The 27,587-nt window shown below is 38.6% G+C and overlaps 1 protein-coding gene across 2 annotated transcripts in view; it reads right to left on the minus strand.

Annotated features, from left to right (window-relative positions):
• PTPRR (protein tyrosine phosphatase receptor type R) overlaps nt 1-27,587 on the minus strand; it is a 1,539,596-nt gene that overhangs the window by 336,363 nt on the left and 1,175,646 nt on the right. For both annotated transcript variants that reach the window (XM_044057006.1, XM_044057007.1), the window contains exons 10-11: nt 2,987-3,097; nt 2,036-2,193 (exon numbers count right to left, since the gene is read on the minus strand). In XM_044057006.1, coding sequence (XP_043912941.1) covers nt 2,036-2,193; nt 2,987-3,097 — 269 coding nt within the window. The remainder of the gene's footprint in view (nt 1-2,035; nt 2,194-2,986; nt 3,098-27,587) is intronic.

Raw genomic sequence — 27,587 nt, forward strand, 5'->3', positions numbered from 1 at the left:
ATAATGGAACAGATTTGGAAAGGAAAGGTAGAATGGTATATTGTGAAATTCAATGACAATGAAACTTATCAATAGATATTTTGGCTGAAGAAGAATTATGGTTTTGGAATTAAATTTTAGAATTTAATAAAGTCCATATAAGAAAATATGTGGGTTAAGATGTTTTAAATAGGATAGTGGTTAAATATAAGTAAATCAATTAAACAGGGATGTCCACCTAGTCTGTTATTAATACTTTTAATACAGAAGTGAGGAAGATAACAGAATGATTGAGGTGGTCTGCAGTACAAGTAGCTGAAGTCTTACCTTTTAGCTATATAAATGATTTAATTATGGTGGTACATGAAGATAGTATTAGCTGTACTATGGAGAGCTTATAGGAACTGTTAGCAAAGGGAGGGCTTGAGTTTCGGTAAGGAGAAAAGTAAGGATGTTAGAGGAAGGTAAATGGAAACTATGGTTTATTATACAAAAAGCCATATAGGAACTTTTAATGAAGGGAGACTGGAGTTTAAATAATGAGAAAAGTAAGGACATTGAGGGACAGTAAAAGGCTAGAGGTAATTATTGTACGAAAGGCCATATGTTGGTGTTAATGCAGTTAAGAGGTGTAGTTTCAGGAATGGAGGAGGTTTTTAGAGAAGATGAGGAAGATTGTTCAGTTATGGAAGATACATGTGATGTCATCTAGGAAAAAGTTGCATTTAGTTAAAACAGTATTGTTAGATGTTGGAAGCTGTAGGACTGATGAAGACTGTTTTTGCAGCAATTCGGGGGAATAGTTGTTGATATTGCATATGAAAAAGGGTAAACGGGAGTGGGTCTGATAATGTAGTTTTATTTCATGCGCTTTTACTGTGTGTGTGTGTGTGTGTGTGTGTGTGTGTGTGTTGTGAGGAAGATCTGAACAAAGATGACATATTCCCCTTCCTGTGTCTGTCGCAAATGCCACTATTATCACTACAGCTCATACTTGAAAGGAGTCCTTGTTATCATGCATCATACTTCTGTATAGCTCCCTATACTGTGGTGTACCATGGCATGCTGACTACTATTCAGAGTTATGCAGTAAGTTTTGAGTCATGCTCTAAAGGACTCAACTAACTCACATCTGTGTTGCTTTAGACTGTATAATAAAAATGTTATTTCCTGCTAAGAGTACATGGTGCACATTTTTCATTGTTGTTATTTATATTTTAGTTTTTTATCTAGCTGCTATAATGAAGAATACATAGGACTTCTGGCTAACAGAAAATCATATTTTAATACAATTATTTTGCCTTTTAAATGTTTTCTTGAATTAGCACTAATTATTCTTTAAACCTTTACAGGCGGCCATGGTGGTACAGCGGTTAGTGTTGCCACCTCACAACAAGAGGTTTTCCGGTTCGATCCTTGGCTGGGGTGCCTTCTGTGTGGAGTCTGCATGTCCTCCCTGTGGTCACGTGGGTTTCCTCCGGGTGCTCCGGTTTCCCCCCACATCCCAAAGACATGCTGTAGGTGTGAATCCGTGCATGTGTGTGCCTTCTGTAGAAGGTTGGGCGCCAGGCTGGCAACTTGACACAGTAAAACTCCACTGCCAATCATGAGCGGACAGGTAATCCACTGTGGCTACCCCTAACCGGGAAAAGCTGAAAGAAGAAGATTCATCAAACCTTTACATGACATTACCTAAGACCACTAAGATATACCATTGCAATATATACAAATTTCTCATGCACTTAACAGCACTTCTCTGTACTTCTGTACTTCTTCATCAGCCATCCTCCCAGGGTATTTGATTGCTTTGCTGTAATATAAACAGTGTCATGGTTTATCACTTATGTAACAGAACAGCAGGTATGTTGATCTTACTAACAGTTATGTACTCCTTTTTCTGATACCACATATGTTACTGTAGGCATTCGACATATAACTTCATGGTATTTGTAGTACCGAACAATAGTTTATGTCTACCTCTGTCATTGGTAGTAGAAACACCTGAAGTTCAAAGTTTCCCTTTTACGAAATGCTGAATATAGATTAACACTCATACCTGCAATGAACAACCACAGGACCTTTGCTGGGTGAAGTAAGTCTGTCTTCTTCTACACTAAGCATTAGTTGTAAGAGGGGCTGTGCACTGTCGGGGGTTTTATGGTCAGGCCATGATGTATACCAGTAGTGCTTTACAGATTGCGACTGTCCACCACACTAAGCAAGAGAAAATAAGATGACAGAAAAAAAAAAAGGAAGCACTCAATGTAAAGTTTGGTAAGTTTGTTATTTGAGGAAATTTAAATTTAGGTTATTTGTGCACAATAGATTTATGCATAACAGACAAACACATCTAATTAGATACTAATTAACAAATGCTAGAAGCAGTTTTAATGAATAAGTAATAACTGGACCCATTTTGAGCCAAAGAAGGAACCCAATTTCAATCAAAACGGAAATTTGACAGGTTGCCAGCATTACAGAATAATTTTGCAAAACTTGAGAAATACAACCCCATTTTGGTTGTTAACATAAATGTACTCAACCGAAAAAGGCAATGCAAAACACACATGCATCTATTTCATAACAGTAGTAACAAAATGATGGGTATGTAAACAAGCATAACAGAACAAAAGTAGACATGTATAACGTTTCAACAGTGATATAACCTCATACTTTATACAGATCAGCACTATTGGAGTAACTGTCTGATAATGCAGAAGGCACAGCAATACATAGAAGGAACTGGTCTTGTAATTACTGCTAGGAAAAGTAATGTCTAACCAGAAAAATGTTGCATACACTTCTGATCTAGCTAGTTCATTACCTAGGTGACAAGGTGCCTTCTCATTGTGTTCTATAGCTTTACTCATCCCATCAGGACAAGCACTTTTCTATTTAGTAGCAAAGATCAAGACAAAATAATATATCTTTCTATTTCCTTCATAAGCATTAGCATCTAAATTGTATGATTTCAAATAAACTTTGCTGAACATTTGCTGTTGAATACCTTCAGGGTCATATTCCGGACAGTATAGTATCCATAGTCTTTGACACTATTGATAATAACTTCAACTTTTCCATATATCCCACGTTTCTCTGGCCAGTAAAGCACACATTTCTAGACAAAAGAAAATATCTTATTTAGCTAAAGATGCAATACAGATATATATATATATTTTTAATACAGTGTTTTAACAGTAATGTTCATATGCAGTGGAACTTATCAAGAGTACATCGTACTCACAGTATTCTGAAATTTTCTACAGTATAAGGCTCACATGTGACACATTATACAGTGTTGCATAATCAAAATGCTCCATAAAGGAAACTAAAACCAAAGACATCTCACATGTTCCTGCATATTAAACTATGATATTCCATTCTATTTAAATATCATCTTAGGTGCCTACCTCATACATTAAAGATGCAATGAAAAATGCTGGTTTTATGGATACAGAAAGGCCCTCCCCAAGAGGGCTTACTGAACAACTCACCTTAGGGAAATCTAATTTCCAATTCATATCCTGATTTCTATCACCCTCCATGACTCCAGATGGCCATCATAAATTCCTGGTATTCATAGATGATGTCCCTATAAGCAAGGGCTTTTTAATCCTTTGTGACTTTAACTATTCTTCCATCGATTGGAGGTCCTGCAGTTCCAGTGTTAAGCATGCTCAGTATTTCTTGGAGTGGGTAAACAAAAATGCCTAGATTAGCTTATTTTCAAATTGAGCGGGGTGTAAACATTCTTTACTTAGTACTGTCAAACTAAGCCCTTGTCAACTTTCCTCCCATGGTCGATCCTTTGTTAGTAAAGCCTGACCATAATCTAGTTATCTTTCCCATAAAAAAAAAAAAAATCACTACCTTGGTTGCAACCACCACCCTCATTAAATACTTAAAAAACAGCAACCTCATATAAAGGTGTAATGACATTTCTAAAATTCTTTCTTCAGATGAGGCGTTAGACAAAGGTCCCATCTTCTTTAGTTGCTTGGAAATTAAAAGGGTAGTGGAAGATCCCTCATGTCTTGGCCAGATTTACCATAGTAGGATAAATAGATAGATACATGCAGTGTCATCTGTACTACCCAGAACATTCCTGTATATACCTGCAGGTTGAGTAAGTGATGCTTATTATGCAAGGTGTACATGAGGATATATGCAAGCTGATTATCCATCCTGTGAACTGATGTGACTCACATTTAGCCTAGTTTCTTTTCATAAAATGGCAATGCCATGGTGTCACCAACTCCAGTCTCCACTGGGAACTGTGAGGTAGGCAAACCCAAGCATATTCCCATGAACCTAGAAGAGGAGAGCAGGTAAACAGATCATTTTATCATTTCCATCCACAGTTGACTCTTGAAATTATTAGCCACTAACTGAACTGTGTTGACTGGTTGTTGCAGTCAGATCTACATCTATCTATGCCATGGAGTCAATTATTAGACTTTTAGTGTTTAACTGCTGAAGTACCTCAGCATGATTATCCTCTCTTTTTAATAAATGCTTGGTCCCATCATCTATTGCTCCTCTAACGTTTGTCATTCCTCCCCATTTTGCCTATTGCTTCCTTTCAAAGCAGCCAGGAGTCATGAGGGTGGCAATCATATGGATGCCAGAGGAGGTATGTATTTTTTGTTCAATACAGAGACTGCAGACCTTGAGTGAGAAGAGCTCCCTTATTTACCCAGTAGGCAGACATCCAATGACATTAGGCACACACCATCTGGTTAAGTATATGTGACTTCTGAATATTCCCCTCACTTCTCCTGTTACTGTAGTACATATTTCCATAGGAGCCTCAGCATCTAACCTCCAACGGAGGGTGTCCCAGAAGTGGCTAATGCTGATTCCCTCTACCAAGAAAAGCTGTTATCTTTCATTCATCTTCCCTCCTCCTTGCACAACTTGTTTTAACCTGAAACAACTATTCACCCTCTTTGCCTCTTTTATCTTGTCATTTGTGCACATCTATGTTTTGTCAATAACAAATACTTTCAGTACTATGTATTGAGTTACAAAGAAACTGCTGCATGAGCTCTCACAAATAGTTGTAGTTATATTTGAAGTCTGCTGGGCAGATGAACTGAGTTACTGATTGCCTATGAAGAAAGAAGAAATGCAGTAATGAGAGCTGAGTAAATCGAACACTGATCTTGTCATTTATATATTATAAGTAAGTCACTTTTTGACCTATACATGGAAATGCTGCACTTCATAACCCCTGACACTTGCCATTCAAAGGAACTTGTATGTCAATGTTGGGAGTTCAACAGGCTAGCACAAACTGGAATAGAAAATAAAATTAAAAGTTTAAGAGATTTACCAAAGGTAGAAGCTGACAGTAAATGTAATCAGTACAGATTATGTAAACAACTAGCATTTCCTTAACAATGATAATATTTTTGAATTACAGGGCTGGGTCAGAATTTGTTCTCTTGGGTTTTCTTGTTCATACCCTTTATGTGTTTGTTTAATGCTAAAAGATTCCAAGTGTATAAATGTTTTGAATATGATGTATTTACTTACATACTCACAAAATTTACATAAGTAAACACTAACAAAAAGTGCAGCAAACTGTCTGAATTTATAACTGAGGAGGGTAAGATCAGGGCAAGAGAGGTCAACAATACATTATACATGTAAATGAAAAAAAAAAAAGATGGCTCTGCACTGATCATCGGGTTGAAAACAGCCAACAAAAGTAATAATTTGGGGTAAAATGTAATTACTGGTTTGTCACTGCACTGTCTGGATGTCAGCAAAAGTGACTAGAAAAAGCAAGAAAAAAGTTTGCAGCTATTCAGCAAAAAGCAGTTCAGGTTTCAACTTCAGTAGAGGTGACAGCACTCAGTAATTTAGAGGAAAAATAAATCAAATGCATTTAGAGGTATTTAAAATTAGTGAGGCTTTGAAGGAATACATACAGCCAAATGACAAAATACTCGCTAGAGCAGAAGAAGGTTTAAGTAGCTATTTAGATGAGCTGATAAAATTGCAGAAATTAGAGGCTGGAATGAATGACGTACTGGTTGAATATGAGGCTTCACAAGAAGAATTGCTTCAAAAATAGGAGAACTAGAAGACAAAGCACTAAGAAATCCAGAGAAACCACATGGAACAGACAGCATTTATTTTATGAAAGTGCTAATTAGCAAGTGGACTGGTGACATATCTATGCTCCAAATCAGGCCATGTGAATGAAATAAGAGCTATAGTAGTACAGATGTCATTGTACCAGCAGAAGGAGCTGCTCCTAACAACATTGTGACAGAAGGTTAAAGTGTTATCATTTGGGCAGATCAGAGTGTTCTACTGATTATTCACTGTACATCAGGCAGAAGATAAAGTGAGTTATTTCCTTCAGTCAAAAGTTGTCAAGAGGTAGGTGTGAGACTAAAGTTGCTATATCAAGCTGCCTTCAGAATATTTTTTTTCAGAAGAAGCAAAGACATTTTTGAATTTGTAACACGTGACAGAGGAAAGAAAAAAGCTTTACACAGCAAAATGTACGCCAGCAAGATGAAGGGATTCTTCTCACTCCTGTGACAAGGGCACAGCCCATAGAGAGAACTTACCATTAAAACGTTTTCCAGAGTTTCAAAGGAAATTATTTCAGTGACAGAAAAAAGCTCAAGCACTTACTAGTAAAAAAACAGGAGTATCTTGGACTTGAATGAGATACTAGTTGTGGATGGTTGAGATGATGAAGAAAATAGGAAATAAACAGATAAACTGTAGTAGCATGTATGTGAAAGTGGGAAATAAACATATAATCTGTGAAGTGTCATTTCCATAAGATGCAGTTTGGACATGAGAACTTCGCTTCCACAAAAATTGGGAAAAAAAAGTTTGGAAGTTTGTCAACTGTGTTAAACTGGATGTAGGACCCTCAAGTATAGTTCTAACACTGTCATTAATGCTTAGAAGGATAATGGAGAAATATGAAATATAACTAAGAGAAAAGCTATTTCATTTTTTAGTAATATTTGTATATTAAATTTCTTAAGTCAAGTTCATGTTACACTGTAAAGTAGTTGTGTACAGTATGCTGAGGTACTTTAAAAGTGAGGTGGGGTGAGAATCAGTGACAGCTGTTAATGCCAGTGATGGTAAAGTATGAAAGTACTTTTTTGCATGGTAATATATCTGGAGTTTACACTGTAACAAGTTAAAGGCTAGAGATAAGCAGAATAATATTATAATCCTGGGCTAATAAGTGGAAGAGGTTGAAGTGAACTAAACATATGTGCATATTAAATTATTGTGTCTCCCTGTTGTTATGCATACAAGTGGAAATTTACACTACAATCATGTAAAAGTATAGGGTTCTAGCAATTAATATTGACATGCAACTACAAATCAATTGGCTGGTCTTTCTTATCTACCAGCAAAGCTCTGCTGCATAGGCAATTAATTATGAAATGAATGAATGCAAATTCAAATTAAACAAATTCTGATTCATTGAAGGGAATACAGATAGATGTATTCTTAGCAGCTGAAATCACTTCAGTTTAAATTGCAGTAATGAAAAACGATGGTAGTTACAGCACTCTTTCTTAAGGCTAAAAGTCAGTTAACTGAGAGTATGCAATTTGTTTTTCATATCTGAAAGGTATTTCAGATGAAACAAAAATGGATGGGTGCAGAATTGAACATGGGTCTCTAACAGCTTTTTCTTCATGTTTAAAAACTATGGATGTAGTTGTCGATTGGGGGCATCTACCCATATTTCCTTATTTTTGAAAGTGTATACAGTTGTGTGTGTGTTCTTCTTTGAGTAAAAAGGGGTTAGGGTGTTAAAAATGGAAATGCGGTTAGGGTGTTAAAAATGGAAATGCATATTTTTTGTTTGTTTCTTGAGTGTTTTTTTTTAAATTAAATGTCTGGAAAATGTGGCATGGGTTCAAACAAAGACAAAAGCTGCAATTGCTTATAACATTAGCCTGACAGACATTTATGTATGCATGTAAGTTGTAAGTTGGAAACGTATGTTAAAAATAACTGTAATGTAGAATATGAGAAAGTAATAGCACCTTATCAGAATGACTATCTTATCAATCACTTCATGGAATGTGAATGGTATTTTATGTATGGAAAAGAAGCAAAGAGCATTATATTATATTATATTATATTATATTATATTATATTATATTATACTAACAAGTGCGGGGTACAAATAGCAATGTTACAGGAGGCACACCAATAGAAATGAGCATGTGAAATTGGCAAAGATAGGATTTCAGAATGATTATTCAGAAGTGTATCAGGGGCAAAGGAAAAGGGAAGTAACAATACTGATTGCAAGAGGGAATCAAATAATGATAGAGGATGAGGCAAAAGACAATTATTGTAGAGTTTTGTCAATAAGGAGTTACTGGCAGGGAGTGATGATTATACTGACATACATTTACCTTCCCTCTAAAATTACTGTTAAAGAGCTTAAGAGAGTTATGGGAGAAGTAATTAACTTCCAGCAAGGAATATTATTGTTGGATGTTGACTGGAATCTGATGCACAATAGTCATGATGTATCAGGGGGACCTGAAAGGGGAAAATATAACAAAAGAGGATAGACTTCTGAAGAAATATATGAGAATATTTGGAATGGAAGATGTACAATTACTAGCAGGAACTCAAACAGAATTTATATATTATTTCCCAATGTACAAAAACTGGGTTAGATTGAACAGAAATTATATTTTACAGGATCAAGAGTATTTAACTGAAAGCTTTGAAATACATTCAATAACAATTTCAGGCCATGCCCTAATAACAACTAAGATGCAGGGTAATCAATTAAAGATGAGACACTGGCACTTTCCCATTTACCTATAAAAATGAAAAGAATTTAAATGATGAGTAGTGAAAATGATTCAGGAGTTGTTAGGGAAGATACAATTTTTCACAGCGATAAAATAAAAATAGAATTTGAAAATATGGTAGACATGAGAGAGAGAAAGAGATATGGGAAGAAGTTATAAGAATTATTTCGAAGGATTATTAAAGGTTAAATTATTGCAGATTATGGTAAACCTTACAGAGCAAGAAGAGGAACAACTGTTGAGTGCAGAAATCTTACAGAGCAAGAAGAGGAACAACTGTTGAGTGCTAAAGAGAAAATAATGGAGTTTAGGATAACATGGATTAGTTTAGAAAGGTTGCAGTTAATCAAATATTTTTATAATAACCTATTGTACAAAAACTATTACTACAGCAAACAATAGCAAGAGGTGTTACCAAACACAGGGGGCTCATGGCTAGAAAAATAACCAGAGAGCCTATAAAGGTATTAGAGATATTATAGAAATTCTGTTAAAATCTGTATAGAGCAGAGGGATGTGGAAACCAAGATAAGATACAAATAGAAATATTTATGGAAATCTTAAATATGCCAATGGTAGAGTATGATGAGGCTCTAGAACTAACACCTAAGATGAGAGGGTATGAGATATAGATGGTGATCAACAAGACAATCTCCAGGAACTGATGATACTTCAAGAAACAGTTGGCATAGTATTTAAGAAAAATTTGCTTATTTGCAGGTGATATTATTTTGTACTTGGTAATTCTAGAAAATGATGTTTCCGAGTTGTGTAACATTTTGAGAGAGTTTAATTTTTTTAGATAAATAAAATCAATGAAGATAAAACTAAGACAATAGTGGTAAACTATGTTCCTACACATGGAATGGTGTAACAATACCTATTTTATGGTGACATTATAAGATGAAGTATTTAAGCCTTTGAATTAAAAAAACATGATTTGATTATGGCAGCAAAGGATACATGGGAGATAGTAAACAAAATATAACACTTGAGAAGTTGAAAGCTCTTGACTATGGATATGGATAGCAAGGTGAAAGTAGTGAAAATGCTTGTAGCCCTTTAATATTATACATAGATGTGGCATATTTTTATCAACCAGGGGAGAACTGTAGGCCATAATTAATGAAGAATTAAAATAATATATTTAGGATGGAAAAGGGCAAGAGTTAAGTGGGATACATTGTTACATCCCAAAAGGTAGGTTAACAGATTTGAAAGGACACCTCAAAGCTACACTGTTAAGGCTCATTTACATAACACAAAATTTACAAAATTTGAATACCTAAAGATCGATCTGGTAATATTGAAATCCAAAACCGCAAATGGCCGATTTCATGCAGGGAAAGAATTCCCTTGACTGTTATGCGGATTATGCCCTTTTGTCCAATGTAGAGCAATCTTGGAGTTGGTATAGATGTGGGGGCACAGCCCCCCACATTGGGGGGGGGGGGGCATAATTGATTTGGGTTTAAAAAATATTTTTTCATATGGCCAAGGGAATTCTTTCCCTGTGTGAAATTGGCCATTCGCGGTTTTTGGATTTTGATATTACCAGCTCGATCTTTACGTATTCAAGTAACTAAAGGTTCAATCTTGTAATATAGACCCAACAAAGTAGATGACTTTAAATAAAGTGTAAAGAAATTATGTTGAAACAGAGGGGAGTTACAGAAATAAGTAAAGAGTACGATTTTGGTTGCAGGTCCCTAAAGAGAACATTAACAACCATCCAGAATATTATATTTATAAAGCAGCAGAACACATTTTGAGAATTAAGCCAAAACAAGAATGGAGATAGATTTATCATTTAAGCCATAACAAGAATGGATATATGAGATTTATCAGTAGAGATGACTGCAAGTAGGGACATAGAAACTGGGCAAGAGTCAGCTAGAATTTATTGGAGAAAATTAACAAAAGAACCATGGCACTGGATGCATATAAATGGGGGGGGGGGTCATAAAGTGGGATGAGGACAAGCAGAAGTTTGGACTGCAGTTTTCATACTGTCTTCCCTACCAGGGATCAAAAGAGTATCAACTAAGAGAAAAGGCTAGGGGAGTGTTAAAAGAATGACTTATTCTGGCTGAGTCTGTAGTTCAGTCAAGAACAAAAGCTGTAATTAAGAAAGGGATAATAAGTTGACACATAAAATAATGCACAATAACTATAATAATCTATCAGAAGACATTAGAAAAGACTGTGAAGTGAGAATGGAGTGGCAATATATAAAGGAAAAATGAAAGAATATTTGTATGCCTCCATAGAGTTCAACAAAACCTCAAAAGTCTAGGATTTTTACATGGCAGTATTTGCACAGGTATTTTCAGTCCACAAGTAGACTACAGGAATTGTTCCAATGGTAGATAACAATTGTTGAAGGTGTGATAGGAAAGCGATGGATACTTGGGGACATGATTTTTGGGAATGTAATAATTGGTAGATTTAAAAAATTCCCTACAGCATACTTTGTCAGAAATGTTTGTGTAACAGATTATTATAACTAGGGAAATTATTCTTTTGGACTGGGATATAGAAACAGAATTACCTAGACATAGTGAGGCCCTATTGTTTAACATTTTTAACTGCCAAAAAATCAATTCCTATAGAATTCCTATCTACTTATTTCTGTAACTCCCCTCTGTTTCAACATAATTTCTTTACACTATCCCCACTTAAGCACCATGTTCAATAATAGCCTTGCATCAGACTTTGTGCCCACTGAATGGCGCACGGCAACAGTTATCCCACTCCACAAAGGGGGAGCCACCACTGATCCTGGGAACTATCGACCTATTAGCCTGACAAGCCTGGTCTGCAAGGCCATAGAACGTATCATCATGGAACTCAAACAAAGACATTGGTAACCTCCAAACTCTGGATCCCACCCAGTTCGGGTTTGTGAAAGGCAGATTTATTTATTTATTTTATTTATTTATATTTGTTGACCGGGAGTGTCCAACTGAACGGAGGTCTATTTTAAGTGGAGGCCCGGGGAGAAAAGCTCCACAGTTAAAATAAACAGACATTAGTTACATTGGATTACATAGCGATTAACAGTTTACATAGCAATTACTTACAACATATTTACAGATGAAGAACATAGTACATCAGTAGACAACTAGAATCTTTATCTGTGAAGTACATAACAGACATTAACAAATGTTACAATAAGAAGTTCGTGCTGTATAATAAGTACTAGGCTTATGAGCATCTGAGCTTGCTATAATCAAGGTAGTTAGTGGAGTGGAAAGAAAGGTAGTGGTTGGATGGGGTGGGTGATATTAGAGTGGGAGTTGCAAGGGCATAGCCAGCATGTTTTTAGGTGCGCTTTTAGTAAAGTTATGAAGTGGGTGTATGATGGTATGGTGGTAAATATGGGTGGGAGGGAGTTCCATAATTTGGCTATGGTGCAACAGAATAGTGCTTCACCAGCAGAGTTATTGACTTTAGTGATCTGCAAGTGATTTTTGTCAGGCAGGATCATGCCTCCTGAACCTGATTGACGTCTTTGAGGCAGTCACTAAAGCCGTAGATGAGGGTAAGGTGGTTCACATAGCCTATCTTGACCTCGATAAGATTTTGACACCACCCCCTAATCTGGAATTATAGCTAAACTTACTAAACTAGGTATAACTCCCTACGTCACAAGATGGATTGCCAACTGGCTCACTGACAGAACCCACACTGTAAAGGTTGCAGACTCCAAATCTGATCTCAAAGCAGTGACAAGCGGAGTACCACAGGGTTCCATCCTGGGACCTCTCCTGTTTGGTATCTACTTCTCTGAAGTACAGGCTAACACAGAAGGCCTCTGACTAACGAAGTTTGCAAATGATGACTGCAAACTAGGAGCCATAGTAAAGTCCCCAAATGATGTGGACATCCTACAGAAGGGCCTCGCTGAGACAGATGCCCGGTGTCAGATCCATGGCCTCAAGCTCAATGCCAAAAAGTGCAGTGTCATCCCCTTTGGTAAAAACTCTGTACCCATGAACTACGACATAGGCAACAATCTACTTAACAGTGACTGCGTGATAAGAGACCTTGGGACCCAGGTGGACAGTAGTCTCTCCTTTGATAGTCACATCTCCACAGTAGTCAGGAAGTTCTTCTATGTGGCACACCTCATCATAAAAGGGTTCTCATCCAGGAAAAAAGAGGTCATTGTTCCCCTCTACTCGACACTCATTAAACCCATTATAGAGTACAATGCCGCTTTTGGAATGTACCTCACAAGACATCTGCAGCAGCTGGAAAGGCCACAGAAGTACCTCACAAAGAGGATTACTGGCCTCAAACAAATGCCCTACACTGACCGCTTCAAAAAACTCCAGCTTTACTCCGTAGCATATCGCTTACTCCGAGGTGATCTCTGCCTAACATATAAAGCTATGTCAAACCCAGAGCTGTTAGACATGCTACACCTAAAGAAATCCCAATCCCTCCGAGCTACATGCTCTAGGGACCTAAACCTTGTCACCACAATAAACATGATATGCTGGAGGGATAGATTCCTGTCCCAGTGACTTCCATACTCTGCAACAGGCTACCCATCTATGTCAAGCAAAGTTCTTCATTAGCACTCTTCAAGAAAAATCTTGATGAGTGGATGGGAAATAAGAAATACACCCTGGGGATCACTTCTGTGTCTCTGCTCGACAGTGGAACAGGAAAATAACTTTCTTGGGTAGTACCTACCTATGAATGGAACTCAAAAACTAAACCAACAGTAACAGACATGTTGCATGTTTTAAAGCAGATAAAAGAATTAGAGGTAGGATCTTTAGAAAAGAGAAAGTGTAAACTAAATAGAAATAAATGTAATCTTTGGGAAAAATTCATGCAGAATAATGTTCAGGAGAAGTGAAATTTCAAGGAAGACTGGACATGAGCAATATATATGATATTAAAATGAGTAATAATTCTTAGAAAAGGAACCACACATGTATAGTGCATAAAAAGAAAAAACTTTGTAATGGTTTACTTTCTCACTTATAATGGTATGTGTACCCATGCCAGTATGTAATACGTGAAATTAATAAAAGGTGTTAACAAAAACACACATAGATGAAAGAGCTATGCTACACTTAACTGTACTAAAAACAAAAGAATGAGCAATTCATAAATTCTAAAAAAACATGTAATGCATACTGTAGTAAATTAAATTTGTAAAGCACTTAACATTTTCTAGCACCTCTTGGTAACAACAAAATATTTTGGTGCTTATTGCCACAAAAAGATTAGAACTCCACAGTACGTTGCAAACTATGAATAGTGATACACTGTCTCCAGAATGCTAATAAATGCATTACTGAGAAACTTTGCTAATATAATGGTATAGATAAATAACCTGAATAAATGTATGTTTTCTTTTCCATATTTAATATTAGTTATTAGAATATATTTTGCTTTTGCTACAAGTTATCTGTCATCCTGATTACATAACTGATAATGAACTGTTTAATTTACTCCTGCAATATATTTTATAGTAGGACCTGGAGTCTAGTATAAACTCCAATACTCAAAGAGAGAGAGAATATTGGGAAATGTGTTGTGAAAATTTGTAACATTGGCAGCAACACAACATCTAGGCAGCTCCCTTAGGTATTATGTAACATCAGGCGCTCAAGGGAAATGTCCCCCATATTCTAGTAAATTATGCTTAGATTGGCACATGAACAGTGTGATTAACAAACATTAGTAGTTCCATGTCTATCATACTTGCTGTATGCTGCTCAGGTGTGGGCCTTAGCCACACTGTTACATGCTGCACACTATTTCCATTTTGTAAGTTTGACACTGACTGTTAAACTGTATGCTTTGCAATGATTCCCATTTCCATAGCTTACAAATATAACTACACAAACATACATTTTGTTTTATAAATTTTCATATAGAAAAAAATTCATGGCAAAATAAACCAGTTAAATAAATACATGTGTAACATCCATTCATGGATGGTTTATTCAATTACTGTCTCGAAAGTTAAAAAAACAAAACAGAAATATAGCAAAAGCCTGCAATGCTATCACAGAGTTAATTATTCAAATTAGATGAAATATATCAGAAATAGAAATGCAAAACATAAAAAGCAGATGTAGCCTAGTTAAGAGGTGGACATAGGAAAGAAAAATACACAAAAATGAAAAGCTAATATTCCGTAGTTAAAATCTGGTAAACAGTTACTTATAAGGGGTTCTCCTGTCTTACAATTCATCAGAATGACTGGAATACAAATCCAAGAATGATAGCATGGAAGGGAAGAGGTGTGTGTCTGCGTGTATGCATGCATGTGCATATGCACATGTGTATCTCAACATGCACATGCTTGTAGGTTTGCATGTGTCTGCATGTGGCCTGATGGATACTTGCAGGTATCTACCGGCACATAAAATAACTCAAACTTATCAGACAACATGACAAATGCACTCACCGACATGGATATAAAGGTCTACAACTTCTAAGATCTTTTTTTATATACTACCTTCTTATGCCATATAAACCATATCTGCAGGAACTAAAACAATTAGCAAGTACTAGAAAACATATAATGCTTCAGAAACCGTTTACCCTTTCTGAAAATTGCTTTGCAATGTATAATGCATACATGAATATAAAATTGTTACACCAGCTTTTCTATATAAAAATTAAAGCAGCTAAATGTATCAAATGAAGTGTCAGAAGGCCTAATTAACACTCATGCGCTCATGTATAAAAGAGTAATATCTAAGCAACTCAATCCGATGTTCACTTACTTTCCTTGATAATCCACAAATCTCACTCTTTAGTGCAGTGTTACTCTCAGCTAACACAGATGAAATGCATCAATACGTATGGTATCCTTTGTTTTCTCTTATTTTTTCATATGAAGAATGTGAAAATTGAAAAAAAAAAGCTCTTTGCAGCTTAATTATTAACAATATACCAATCCAATCCTGAATCTAAAACAGACATGCAGTTGAGGCATTCTTCAAAGCTTTTTGCAATCCAAAAGTGTTTTTCTTGAATCTGACCCAGCTAGACCATTGGCAGCTTTTACTGGGTGGACAATGAATTTGTGATGTACATACAAACTCTAATTAGCATTCCATATAGATTTAGCAAAGTGCAATGTTTATTTTTAGTGTAAGTTACTTTGTCTTGTACAGATGCCAATATATTTAAAATATGCTGGTAGGCAGGAACAATAGCTTATTTCTTTTCATATTTCTGCAGACGTATCACAAAAATGCTCCCAATCTGAGCAAGGAGACTTCTTGTCACCATGTGATTTGGCTATGTTCCAATGCCAGCGACTAGTTCCACTGCTGGTTCAGACCTGAAACCTCTGCAGACTGTTTTACATGTTACAGTATGGCTACTTTATCACACAGATTTGCAAGTGTGAATTAGATGTATTTTATTATTGCATGCAGCACTCTGCAGTTAAAAAAAACCTCATGAAAAGACATAAATAAAACTAAGAGAAATAAAACTATAAAAGCATAGATCGTTTCTAACTACCTTTTGTAGCATGTTTGTAGTGCTAGCTATTGGTGATAATGATATTGTTTCAAAAGTAAGTACGGCTCTGTTTTCTTCTACGAGACCGATAGGATTTGCAAATAATTTGTAGCAGTGTATTTTTTCTACTAGACATTTAACCATGGTACATGCAACTACAGCCAAAACCAGTCACCAGGACAAATGTTTTATTTAATTTTGTTTCATTTACTTTGTCTGTTTGTTGGTCTATTTGTTTGTTTATTTGCCCCATCTAATAAAGTGTCAGTCCCAGAGGTCTGCTCATTGTGCACTGCCTAATCCATTTGGTCTTGGTGGAAGAGGCAAACAGTAGAGCTCACAGGATGGGCTCTTCTTATCCCCTGGTATCCATGCAAAGTGATGTGAATGAGAGAAGGATAAGCATCTCTTTACACATCTTTCTCAATGACTACAGATGTCTGCCTGTGTACATACTTTGACTCTCCAAGTTACAAATGCTAATGAACTTCAACTGTTATTAGCGAAATGAAGGGCTGCTAAGCAGTGCAAAATCTTCTGCATAGCTTCTAGGAGAGGAGATCTGATCGTAGGATACGAAAATACACACCATCAGTAGCTGTCTCACAACTACCTGAGCACAGGTGACTGGCAGAAAAAAGCTTTCTCTCTGTATCCCTATTTGCCTGAAAAAATATTGCAGTGCATAAAATGGCTTGTTATTGCTTGCCATAATCAGTGAGCAAATTAGAAATATGCAAATTAGCTGATTATGAGGTATTTCCTTTTTGCAGCTAATGTATCTGAATCACTTATTTCTACAATTGCAATAAAAGGCCCTTTTTGCTGCCGCCATACTGCTCTTGGCTGGGCCTGTTTCTCAATCCTGGCCAAAGTGTAAGTGTAAATATAAAAAAATATGCACTTTAATTACATCATCCAAAACCATCTACAGATTGATTCCATCATCTTGCTATACCAAACCAGTTCTGCATCCCCATAGTTTGTAATGAAAAACACTCCCCATAGACATTAGTGCAAATTTGGTCTTGTAGATTACAACAGATTGCAATGGTAAAATGCAATATACACGTTAAAAAAGTGGACCACTGCAAGTAACTAAACAAGGCAGAAAACACAAGTACAAACTAACATGCCACAACATATAAATGTAAATTCATTTATTCATTGACAAATAAACAATTCACACTCACTTCAGTTGGGAAAAAAAGACAATCCCTAAGATTCAGAAAGATTTTTTATGGCATGGGGGTGATTTTGGGCAATGATCCGCCATGCACAGGGAATAAATAGGTGACTCAGAAGCACCGCGAGTGTGAGCAGGGAAGACCAGGATATCCTATAGCCTACACAGTATGTTAATCATGGCATAATGACATGGCAATGAGAAACATTATTAAAATGAGGGACTCTGCAAATGGCAATGAAGCTCAATAATATTTAGAAATGTAATATACTGCGGCTAAAGGGGCAAGTTCTGGAGTTAATTACCACAGAAAAATCCTAGAGTTTCAGAAGGCAAATTATGGAATGATGTATGGAGTAGCTGCAGCATTGATAAAGGTGAATGTGCAACGAGCTGAATTCACCTCAGTCATTTTGGATTCGACATTTTGGTATTTCGGTCTTATCAGGTAGACCCATATATATATATATATATATATATATATATATATATATATATATATATATGTGTGTGTGTGTGTGTGTGTGTGTGGTCTGTAACACTGATTGTGTCTGCCAAAATAAAAAAGGTGGTACAGTACACATGGCATGTCAAGCCTGTAGTTGTCAACATCAGGCAATGATTGCAACAAAACAGCACTGTTAGGTAACATAAGTGTGACAGTATAGACTTATAGATGGCTATTATGAATTTATGAATGCCTATACAAGCAGAGGCAGAAGTTTCAGAAACAAGCATAACCCATTTAGGAGCAGACTGCTTTCACTGACAGTAAAGACGCATACTTTAGTTGGAGAAAGCTGTGTATTTCATCTGGAGAGTGTATCATGCAGGTACACAAAACTACCCCTACTGTAAATTTGATCTGGGTCACCCCCTCCCAGGCTGGTGTTCACTCTACTTAATACAGAGACAACAAAGACTAAACATTTGAGAAGGCCAACCCACTTAGGTTCTTAACCTTGAATTTTTCTGAAATTTTCTTCTGCTCCTTCTTCCTCTCTCCTTGCACTTTGCTTAAAAAAATTGTGCTTTATTTTGCTTTTGCATCTTCTTAAAAGTACTCAGTTGTATTTATTCTGCTCCATTTATTGCTGATTGGTAGTAGCCTGATTAAAGTGTAACTGTTATTCTAAGCCGTTTGGTTTAAGCACTTGGGCTCCAGACCAGTTGTTTTACATTAAGAAGGTTTGTGGTCTGCACTCTTGTGGCAGGACAGGTAGCTTACATCCTTCTAAGTTGGGAATTGCTGATTGAAGGCTCAGTGTCTGTTATTCTAAAAGTGTATTAGTTCTGATTAAAGCACTTGGGCTTCAGGCCAGTTATTTTTCATTAAGAAGGTTTGTGGTCTGCACTCTTGTGGGAGGAGAGGCTAGATTCTGCCCTTCTGATCTGGGAATTTCTGGTTAAAGGCTTATTGTGCCTGCACATTTGAACTGTTTCTTTCTGAAATTGGTGCACCTTGTTTGCTGTAGCATAGACCAGATTCAGACATCCTGAATCTAGCTTTGTTTGTATAACTTGAGCACTAATCCAGGCCATCTTTGTTGGAGAAGGTTCCCTTGCACCCTAGTGGCAGGAGTGTGCAGTTACAACTTGTCTGATTGAAGACTGCTGGAACAGGGCTCAGTTTCAAGCTTTTTTACTTGTTAATTGGGTAATTTGTTTAAATCAGTTTGCTTGTTTTCTATTGTTATATAAAAAATTGCACTTTATTCATCTGCTTTTACTGTATTTGTGTTTCTTCCTACTTTATTACTTTATTTTACTTTTGCTGCTTGTTCTTAAAAGTACTTAATTGCATTTAGTCTGTGCATTTATTACTGCTTGTTAGTAGCCTGATTAAATTGTAACTGCTATTGTAAGCCTTTGGTTGAAGCATTTGGGCTTCAGACCAGGTGTTTTACATTAAGAAGGTTTGTGGTCTGCACTGTTGTGGGAGGACAGGTAGCTTACATCCTTCTAAGTTGGGAGTTGCTGATTGAAGGCTTAATGTCTGTTATTCTAAAACTGTATTAGTTCTGGTTTAAGCACTTTGGCTTCAGGCCAGTTATTTTACATTAAGAAGGTGTGGTCTGCACTCTTGTGTGAGGAGAGGGTAGATTCTGCCCTTCTGAGCTGGGAGTTTCTGGTTAAAGACTTATTGTGTCTGATTATTTGAACTGTTTCTGAAATTGGTACACCATATTTGCTGTAGCATAGACTAAATTCAGACCGGCTGAATCTAGTTTTAGGTGTATAACTTGAGCACTAATCCAGACCATCATTTTTTGGAGAAGGTTCCCTGCACCCTAGTGGCAGGAATGTGCAGTTAGAACTTGTCTGATTAAAGACTGCTGGAACGGGGCTCAGTTTTTAGCTTTTTATTGGTTAATTTGTTTAAATCAGTTTGCTCATTTGCTACTGTTATATAAAAAATACACTTTATGTATCACCGCTTAGCTAGGGTTAAACTATTCCTGGTGCCATAAAGTCTGCTCTTTAAATTTTCCCTTAAAATTAGCCATTTTTTTTTGTTTTAGCACTCAAATCTGTTTTCCGGAGCTCAGAACTTGTTCAGAACTCATTGTAAGCACTAAATAAGCTACAAATCACTACAGCACTCAACTTTCCTCACTTGTCTAGAGGAAAACAGTCTTTAGTACTTAATAAATAAGCACCTATCCAGGCATGTCTAAGGGTCAGCTCCTGGTGTTTTCTCCTGTCTACCTGATGAATCTGGGCATTTTGGGGCAATGCAGCAATTGCCTCATGTACATAGACAACCCTCTCATCCTACCACCCAATACTACAACCTGTGAGAGATGCACTTTTATAGCCAAACTGGAAGCAAAGCTCTCTTCACCCAAGACTGGACTAGACAGTCAAGAGGAGAAGGTAAACACTTGCACCACATCACACTCATCACATATTCCCTCAAAACCTACACCACCAGAACAGACACATAGAAACACAAAACACACCTACATTCATAGAGGCTCTCAATAAAAGTCTGCTCAAGCAACAGAGACCTCCAAAGCAGAAGCACAAGCAACCTCCACCCCCCAACACAACCCAAATGACACACAGCCCACAAACTCAGTGTGCCACTCAACCACAGCCCAAAGGCATAGCAATGCACCCAACACTCTAGTCATAGGTGACTCTATAGTCAGGCACACTGATATTCCACTCACTAGCCTAAACAAGGTGCCTGCCTGGTGCCAGGATCTGCCACATAATGCACGCACTCAGGTCACTCCACAACAAATACAAATATGACTCTGTCATTGTCCATGTTGGTGTGAATGACCTGAGACGTACCTCCCTGAACTACATGAAAAGAGACATGGAGGAGCTCTCCAATCTTGTAGCCCAGGCAGGTATGACCCTAGCCCTGAGTAGCATCCTGCCATCACCCAGAATAATACCACAGTACAAGGACAAAATGATTGACTTCAACAATTGGCTAAGCTTCTGGTGTCATTCTAAGGGGATCCAGTATCTGATTGCCTGGGATGACATGATCAACAGCCCACGATGCTTTGCCAGAGATGGCCTGCACCTGTCGCACTTGGGATTCCAGATACTGGCTAAGGCTCTTGCCACCCCTATAGTGTCTTTTTTAGCCAAGGTTCAAATGACAAATTCACCACTGTAACAGGTACAAGCAAGCAAAATCTGAGAATAATGCTACTCAATGCTAGAAGTCTAAACCTCAAAATGCATTCACTCGAGGTACTCCTTAAAATGGAGAACATCAACATCTGTGCAGTGACAGAGACCTGGTGCAAGGCTCCAGAGAGCACCCCTGCATTACCAGACTTTAATTCATACCACACCTTTCGGCCACCTAACCTGGACCAAAACACTAAAGGTGAAGGCATGTTCATATTCATTAAGGATATCCACACCTCCAGGCTAGTTGGTCAGCATAATGTATCTGAGATTATCCAAGTGCAACTAACTCTGGGCAAGACCACAATCCAAACTGTAACTTGCTACAGATCCCCTACCATGCCCCAAGATTCCCACTCCTCATTTCTTGATACACTGGAAAATATTAGGGTACAACTCAATACCCAATGACCTGAGACGTACCTCCCTGGACTACATGAAAAGAGACAGGGAAGAGCTCTCTGATCTTGTAGCCCAGGCAGATATGAGCCTAGCCCTGAGTAGCAGTCTGCCATCGCCCCAAATGATACCGCAGTACAAGGACAAAATGATTGACTTCAACAATTGGCTAAGCTTCTGGTGTCATTCTAAGGGGATCCAGTATCTGTCTGCTTGGGATGACATGGTCGCAGACCACGATGCTTTGCCACAGATGGCCTGCATCTGTCGCCCCTGGGATTCCGGATGCTGGCTGAGGCTCTTGCTACCCCTATAGTGCCTTTTTTAGGCAAGGTTCAAATAACAAATTCACCACCATAACAGGAACAGGCAAGCAAAAATTGAAGGTAATGCTACTCAATGCTAGAAGTCTAAATCTCAAAATGCACTCACTCGAGACGCACCTTAAAATGGAGAGCATCGATATCTGTGTAGTGACTGAGACCTGCTTCAAGACTCCAGAGAGCACCCCTGCACTACCAGGCTATAACTCATACCACACTTTTCGGCCATGTAACCTGGACCGAACCACCAAAGGTGGAGGTTTGTCCATATTTATTAAGCATATCCAAACCTCCAGGCTAGTTGCTCAGCATAATGCATCCGAGGTTATCCAATTACACTAAATCTGGGCAAAAATGCAATCCAAATTGTAGCTTGCTACAGATCCCCCACCATGCCCCAGGATTCCCATTCCTCTTTTCTTGATGTACTGGAAAATATTAGGGTTCAACCAAGCACCCTAATAATGGGTGACTTCAACTACCTCACCATTAACTGGGAAAACTACTCGTGTACCAACTCCTTAGCTCAACGCTTTCTGGAATTCATAAACTCCAATGCCCTGGATCAACTTATCCACACCCCCACCAGGGGCAACAATATCCTAGACCTAGTCATTACCAACATGAATGACCGGTGTTCCCCACCTGAAATCAACTCCTCGTTGGTCCGATCTGACTATAAGCTATTCACCCTTGATATCCACGCCCCACCCCCATCCCTCATTAAGGAAACCACAGTAAAACATTTCTCCAAAGCCAACTTCATGCTTCTTAAGACAGAAGTGGTGAACTTCATGACACCCATGCAGATGGACAATACAGTTATGACTGCTGAATACTACACAAATGCACTCTATAAGGACTTACATGAGTGCATGGATCATGCTATCCCAAACAGAACCAAGACGCTATCCTCCAAAAAAGGAAGCCAATCTGCTGATCCCCTGCCATAAACAAACTGTACAACAGAAGGAAGAAATTGTTACAAAAGAGAGTAAAATCCCATGAGTGGAGGAGCTCCCTGGTGAGCCTCAGTAAGAAGCTGAGATCCCTTATAAGATCCTCCAAAGCTAGCTACAAAAACAAAATCGACACTAATTCTAAGGATAACCACAAACCATTCTATAGCTATGTCAAGAATCTTGATGGCAACACCCAAATCTGCTCTGAGTTACAGCACAAAGGCATGAAAATTACAGAACCAACTGATATTGCCAAAATCCTGGCAGATAGGTTCAGTGCTAACTTAACCCCCCCTTACCCCCTAAAGGGCCCATATCTATACAGGAAGAATGCAGAGTCCCTGTAATCACAACTGTGCAGGTAAAAGTTGCACTCTCTAAAGCCAAAAATACAGCATCTATGGGACCGGACAACATCCCAGGCTGCGTTTTATACGAACTTCAGAACGAACTGGCTCCCCACTTAAGCCCCATGTTCAATAATAGCCTTGCATCAGGCACTGTGCCCACTGAATGGTGCACAGCAAAAGTTATCCCACTCCGCAAAAGGGGAGCCACCACTGATCTTGGGAACCATCAACCTATTAGCCTGACGAGCCTGGTCTGCAAGGCCATGGAACATATCACCATGGAACTCATAAACAAAGACATTGGTAAACTCCAAACTCTGGATCCCACCCAGTTTGGGTTTGTGAAAGGCAAATCATGCCTCCTGAAACTGATAGACTTCTTTGAGGCAGTCACCAAAGACGTAGATGAGGGTAAGGTGGTTCACACAGCCTATCTTGACCTCGCCAAGGCTTTCGACACCATCCTGCATTCTGGAATTACAGCTAAACTCACTAAACTAGGTATAAATCCCTACGTCACAAGATGGGTTGCCAACTGGCTCACTGACAGAACTCACACTTTAAAGGTTGCAGACTCCAAATCTGACCTCAAAGCAGTGACAAGTGGAGTACCACAGGGTTCTGTCCTGGGACTTCTCCTGTTTGGTTTCTCTGCAGTACAAGCTAACACAGAAGGCCTCTGGCTAATGAAGTTTGCAAATGATGACTGCAAAGTTGGAGCCATAGTAAAGTCCCCAAATGATGTGGACATCCTACAGAAGGGCCTCGCTGAGACAGATGCCTGGTGTCAGAGCCATGGCCTCAAGCTTAATGCCAAAAAGTGCAGTGTCATCCCCTTTGGTAAAAACTCTGTACCCATGAACTACCAGATAGGCAGCAATCTACTTAATACCGAATGTGTGATAAGAGACCTTGGGACCCAGGTGGACAGTAGTCTCTCCTTTGATAGTTACATTGCCACAGTAGTCAGGAAGTCCTTCTCCGTGGCACACCTCATCATAAAAGGGTTCTCATCCAGGAAAAAAGAGGTCATTGTAACCCTCTACTCAACACTCATTAGACCCATTATAGAGTACAATGCCCCTTTTGGAATGTACCTCACAAGACATCTGCAGCAGCTGGAAAGACCACAGAAGTACCTCACAAAGAGAATTACTGGCCACAAACAAATGCCCTACACTGACCGCCTCAAAAATCTCCAGCTTTACTCCGTAGCATATCGCCTACTCTGAGGTGATCTCTGCCTAACATATAAAGCTTTGTCAAACCCAGAGCTGCTGGACATGCTATACCTAAAGAAATCCCAATCCCTCTGAGCTACATGCTCTAGGGACCTAAACCTTGTCACCACAATAAACAGGACATGCTGGAGGGATAGATTCCTGTCCCAGAGACTTCCCATACTCTGGAACAGGCTACCCATCTACGTCAAGCAAAGTTCTTCATTAGCACTCTTCAAGAAAAATCTTGATGAGTGGATGGGAAATGGGTAATAGGAAATACACCTCGGGGTTCACTTCTGTGTCTGCTCGACAGTGGCACAGGAAAATAGCTTTCTTGGGTGGCATAAGCCAGGGAACCTTGCTGGCTGGGCTTATGTAGGCCCTTGGGCAGATAACCTAGTACCTACCTATGAACCTATATAAGCACTTACATGACTGCATGGATCGTGCTATCCCTAACAGAACCAAGATGCTATCCTCCAAAAAAAGGAAGCCAATCTGGTGGTCCCCTGTGTTATGGGACAAGACCAGCTTATTAAATTGTATATTAATTTGTTTATTAATGATGCTATAATATGATTGTCAAAAAGCAAATAGAAGTTGTATGCAGGGCTGGGAAAAATACAGCTTCATAAGCCATAGTATTACTGTCATTTTAAACTGCATTCTTTTAGTATGTAATAAGAGAGAATAGTATGTGTTGCATGAAGTGAGGCATGTAGTCATTACAAAAAGGAATTTGTTAGCCTGACTCCTCTAGGCTAGGAGTGCATTGTTGCTAGGGTAGGTTTGAAACATCCAAGGTCAAAAATAAGACCCCTTGGAAGCAGGTGATTCATGTATAGGAAGGTGTTCACGTGAGGTCTGAGGCGAAAATCACAAGGGATGAGGACATTTGCAAAGTTTTCTATAGGACACAGTCATTATAACATCATAAAATTGCATGAGCAGTTTGATAAAAAAAATGTATAAAATTACAGTTTTTGTATGTAAAGAGAGAATGCTTCATCAAGAATTATGAAGAGTGACTCCCAGCACTGTAAAATTTCTGTTTGCACATCCTGAAGTGCTGTTCCTGACTAAAGGCATATAAGGTAAATTCTTAATGTTATTTATTTATGACTTTAACACCTGCCATAAACAAACTCTACAACAGAAGAAAGAAACTGTTACAAAAAAAAAATCAAATCCCATGATTGGAGAAACTCCCTGGTCAGCCTCAGTAAGAAGCTGAGATCCCTAATAAAATCCTCCAAAGCTAGTTAAGAAAACAAAATCACCACTGATTCTAAAGACAACCACAAAGCATTCTATAGCTATGTCAAGAATCTCAATGGCAATACTCAGATCTGCTCTGAGTTACAGCACAATGGCACTAAATATACAGAACCAACTGATGTTGCCAACATCCTGCAGATTGGTTCAGTGCTAAATTTACCCCTCTTTCACTCCCTAAAGGGCCCATCTCTATAACGGAAGAATGCAAAGTTCTGTAATCACAGCTGCACAGGTAAAAATCACACTCTCCAAAGCCAAGAACACAGCATCCATGGGACCTAACAACATCCCAGGCTACGTTCTACATGACCTACAGAATGAACTGGCACCCCACCTAAGCACCATGTTCAGTGATAGCTTCACCTCAGGCTTTGTGCCTACTGAATGGCGCACAGCGATGGCTATCCCACTTCACAAAGGGGGAGCCACCACAGACCCTGGGAACTACAGCCCCATTAGCCTAATGAGCCTGGTCTGCAAGACCATGGAATGCATCATCATGGAACTTATAAACAAAGACATTGGTAATCTCCAAACTCTGGACCCCATCCAGTACGGGTTTGTAAAAGGCAGATCATGTCTCCCAAACCTGATAGACTTCTTTGAAGCAGTCACCAAAGCCATAGATGAGGGTAAGGTGGTTCACACAGCCTATCTAGATCTCGCCAAGGCTTTTGACACCATCCCCCATTCTGGAATTATTGATAAACTCATTAAACTAGGTATAAATCCCTATGTCACAAGATAGGTTGCCAACTGGCTCACTGAAAGAGCCCACACTGTGAAAGTAGCAGGCACCAAATCTGACTTCAGACCAGTGACAAGTGGAGTACCACAAGGTACAGTCCTTGGTCCTCTCCTGTTTGGTATCTACTTTTCTGAAGTACAGGCTAACACAGAATGTCTTTGGCTAATGAAGTTCGCAGATGACTGCAAACTAGGAGCCATAATCAAAACTCCTAATGATGTGGACATCCTACAAAAGGGCCTCACTGAGCCTGATGCCTGGTGTCAAAGCCATGGCCTCAAGCTCAATGCCAAAAAGTGCATTGTCATCCCCTTTGGTAAAAAACTCTGTATCCATTACCTACCACATAGGTGGTAGTGTACTTAACACCGAAAGTGTGATAAGAGACCTTGGGACACAGGTGGACAGTAGTCTCTCCTTTGATAATCACATCACCACAGTAGTCAGAAAATCCTTCTACGTGGCATACCTCATCACAAAAGGTTTCTCATCCAGGAAAAAAGAGGTAATTGTTCCCCTCTACTCATCACTCATTAGACCCATTATAGAGTACAATGCCCCTTTTGGTATGTACTTCACAAGACATCTACAACAACTGGAAAGGCCACAGAAATACCTCACAAAGAGGATTACTGGCCTCAAACAGATGCCCTACGCAGACCGTCTCAAAAAACTCGAGCTTTACTCCATCGCATATCGCCTACTCAGAGGTGATCACTGCCTAACATACAAAGCTATGTCAAACCCAGAGCTGTTGGACATGCTCCACTTAAAGAAATCTCAATCCCTCCGAACTACATGCTCTAGGGACTTAAATCTTGTCACCACAATAAACAGAACATGCTGGAGGGATAGATTCCTGTCCCAGAGACTTCCCATACTCTGGAACAAACTACCTATCTGTATCAAACAAAGCTACTCATTAGCACTCTTCAAGAAAAATCTTGATGATTAGATGGGAAATAGGAAATAAACCCTGGGGATCACCTCTGTGGCTCTGGTCGACAGGGACACAGGAAAAAAATTTTCTTAGGTGGCAAAAGCCAGGGTACCTTTGTGGCTAGGCTTATATAGGCCCTAGGGCCAATAGCCTAGTTCCTACCTATGAACCTATGATGTACAAGTGTTGCAATGACAGA

This window comes from Protopterus annectens, chromosome 15.part0 (genome assembly GCF_019279795.1).
Source record: "Protopterus annectens isolate FY-2018-M chromosome 15.part0, PAN1.0, whole genome shotgun sequence".
Taxonomy (NCBI): Eukaryota; Metazoa; Chordata; order Ceratodontiformes; family Protopteridae; genus Protopterus; species Protopterus annectens.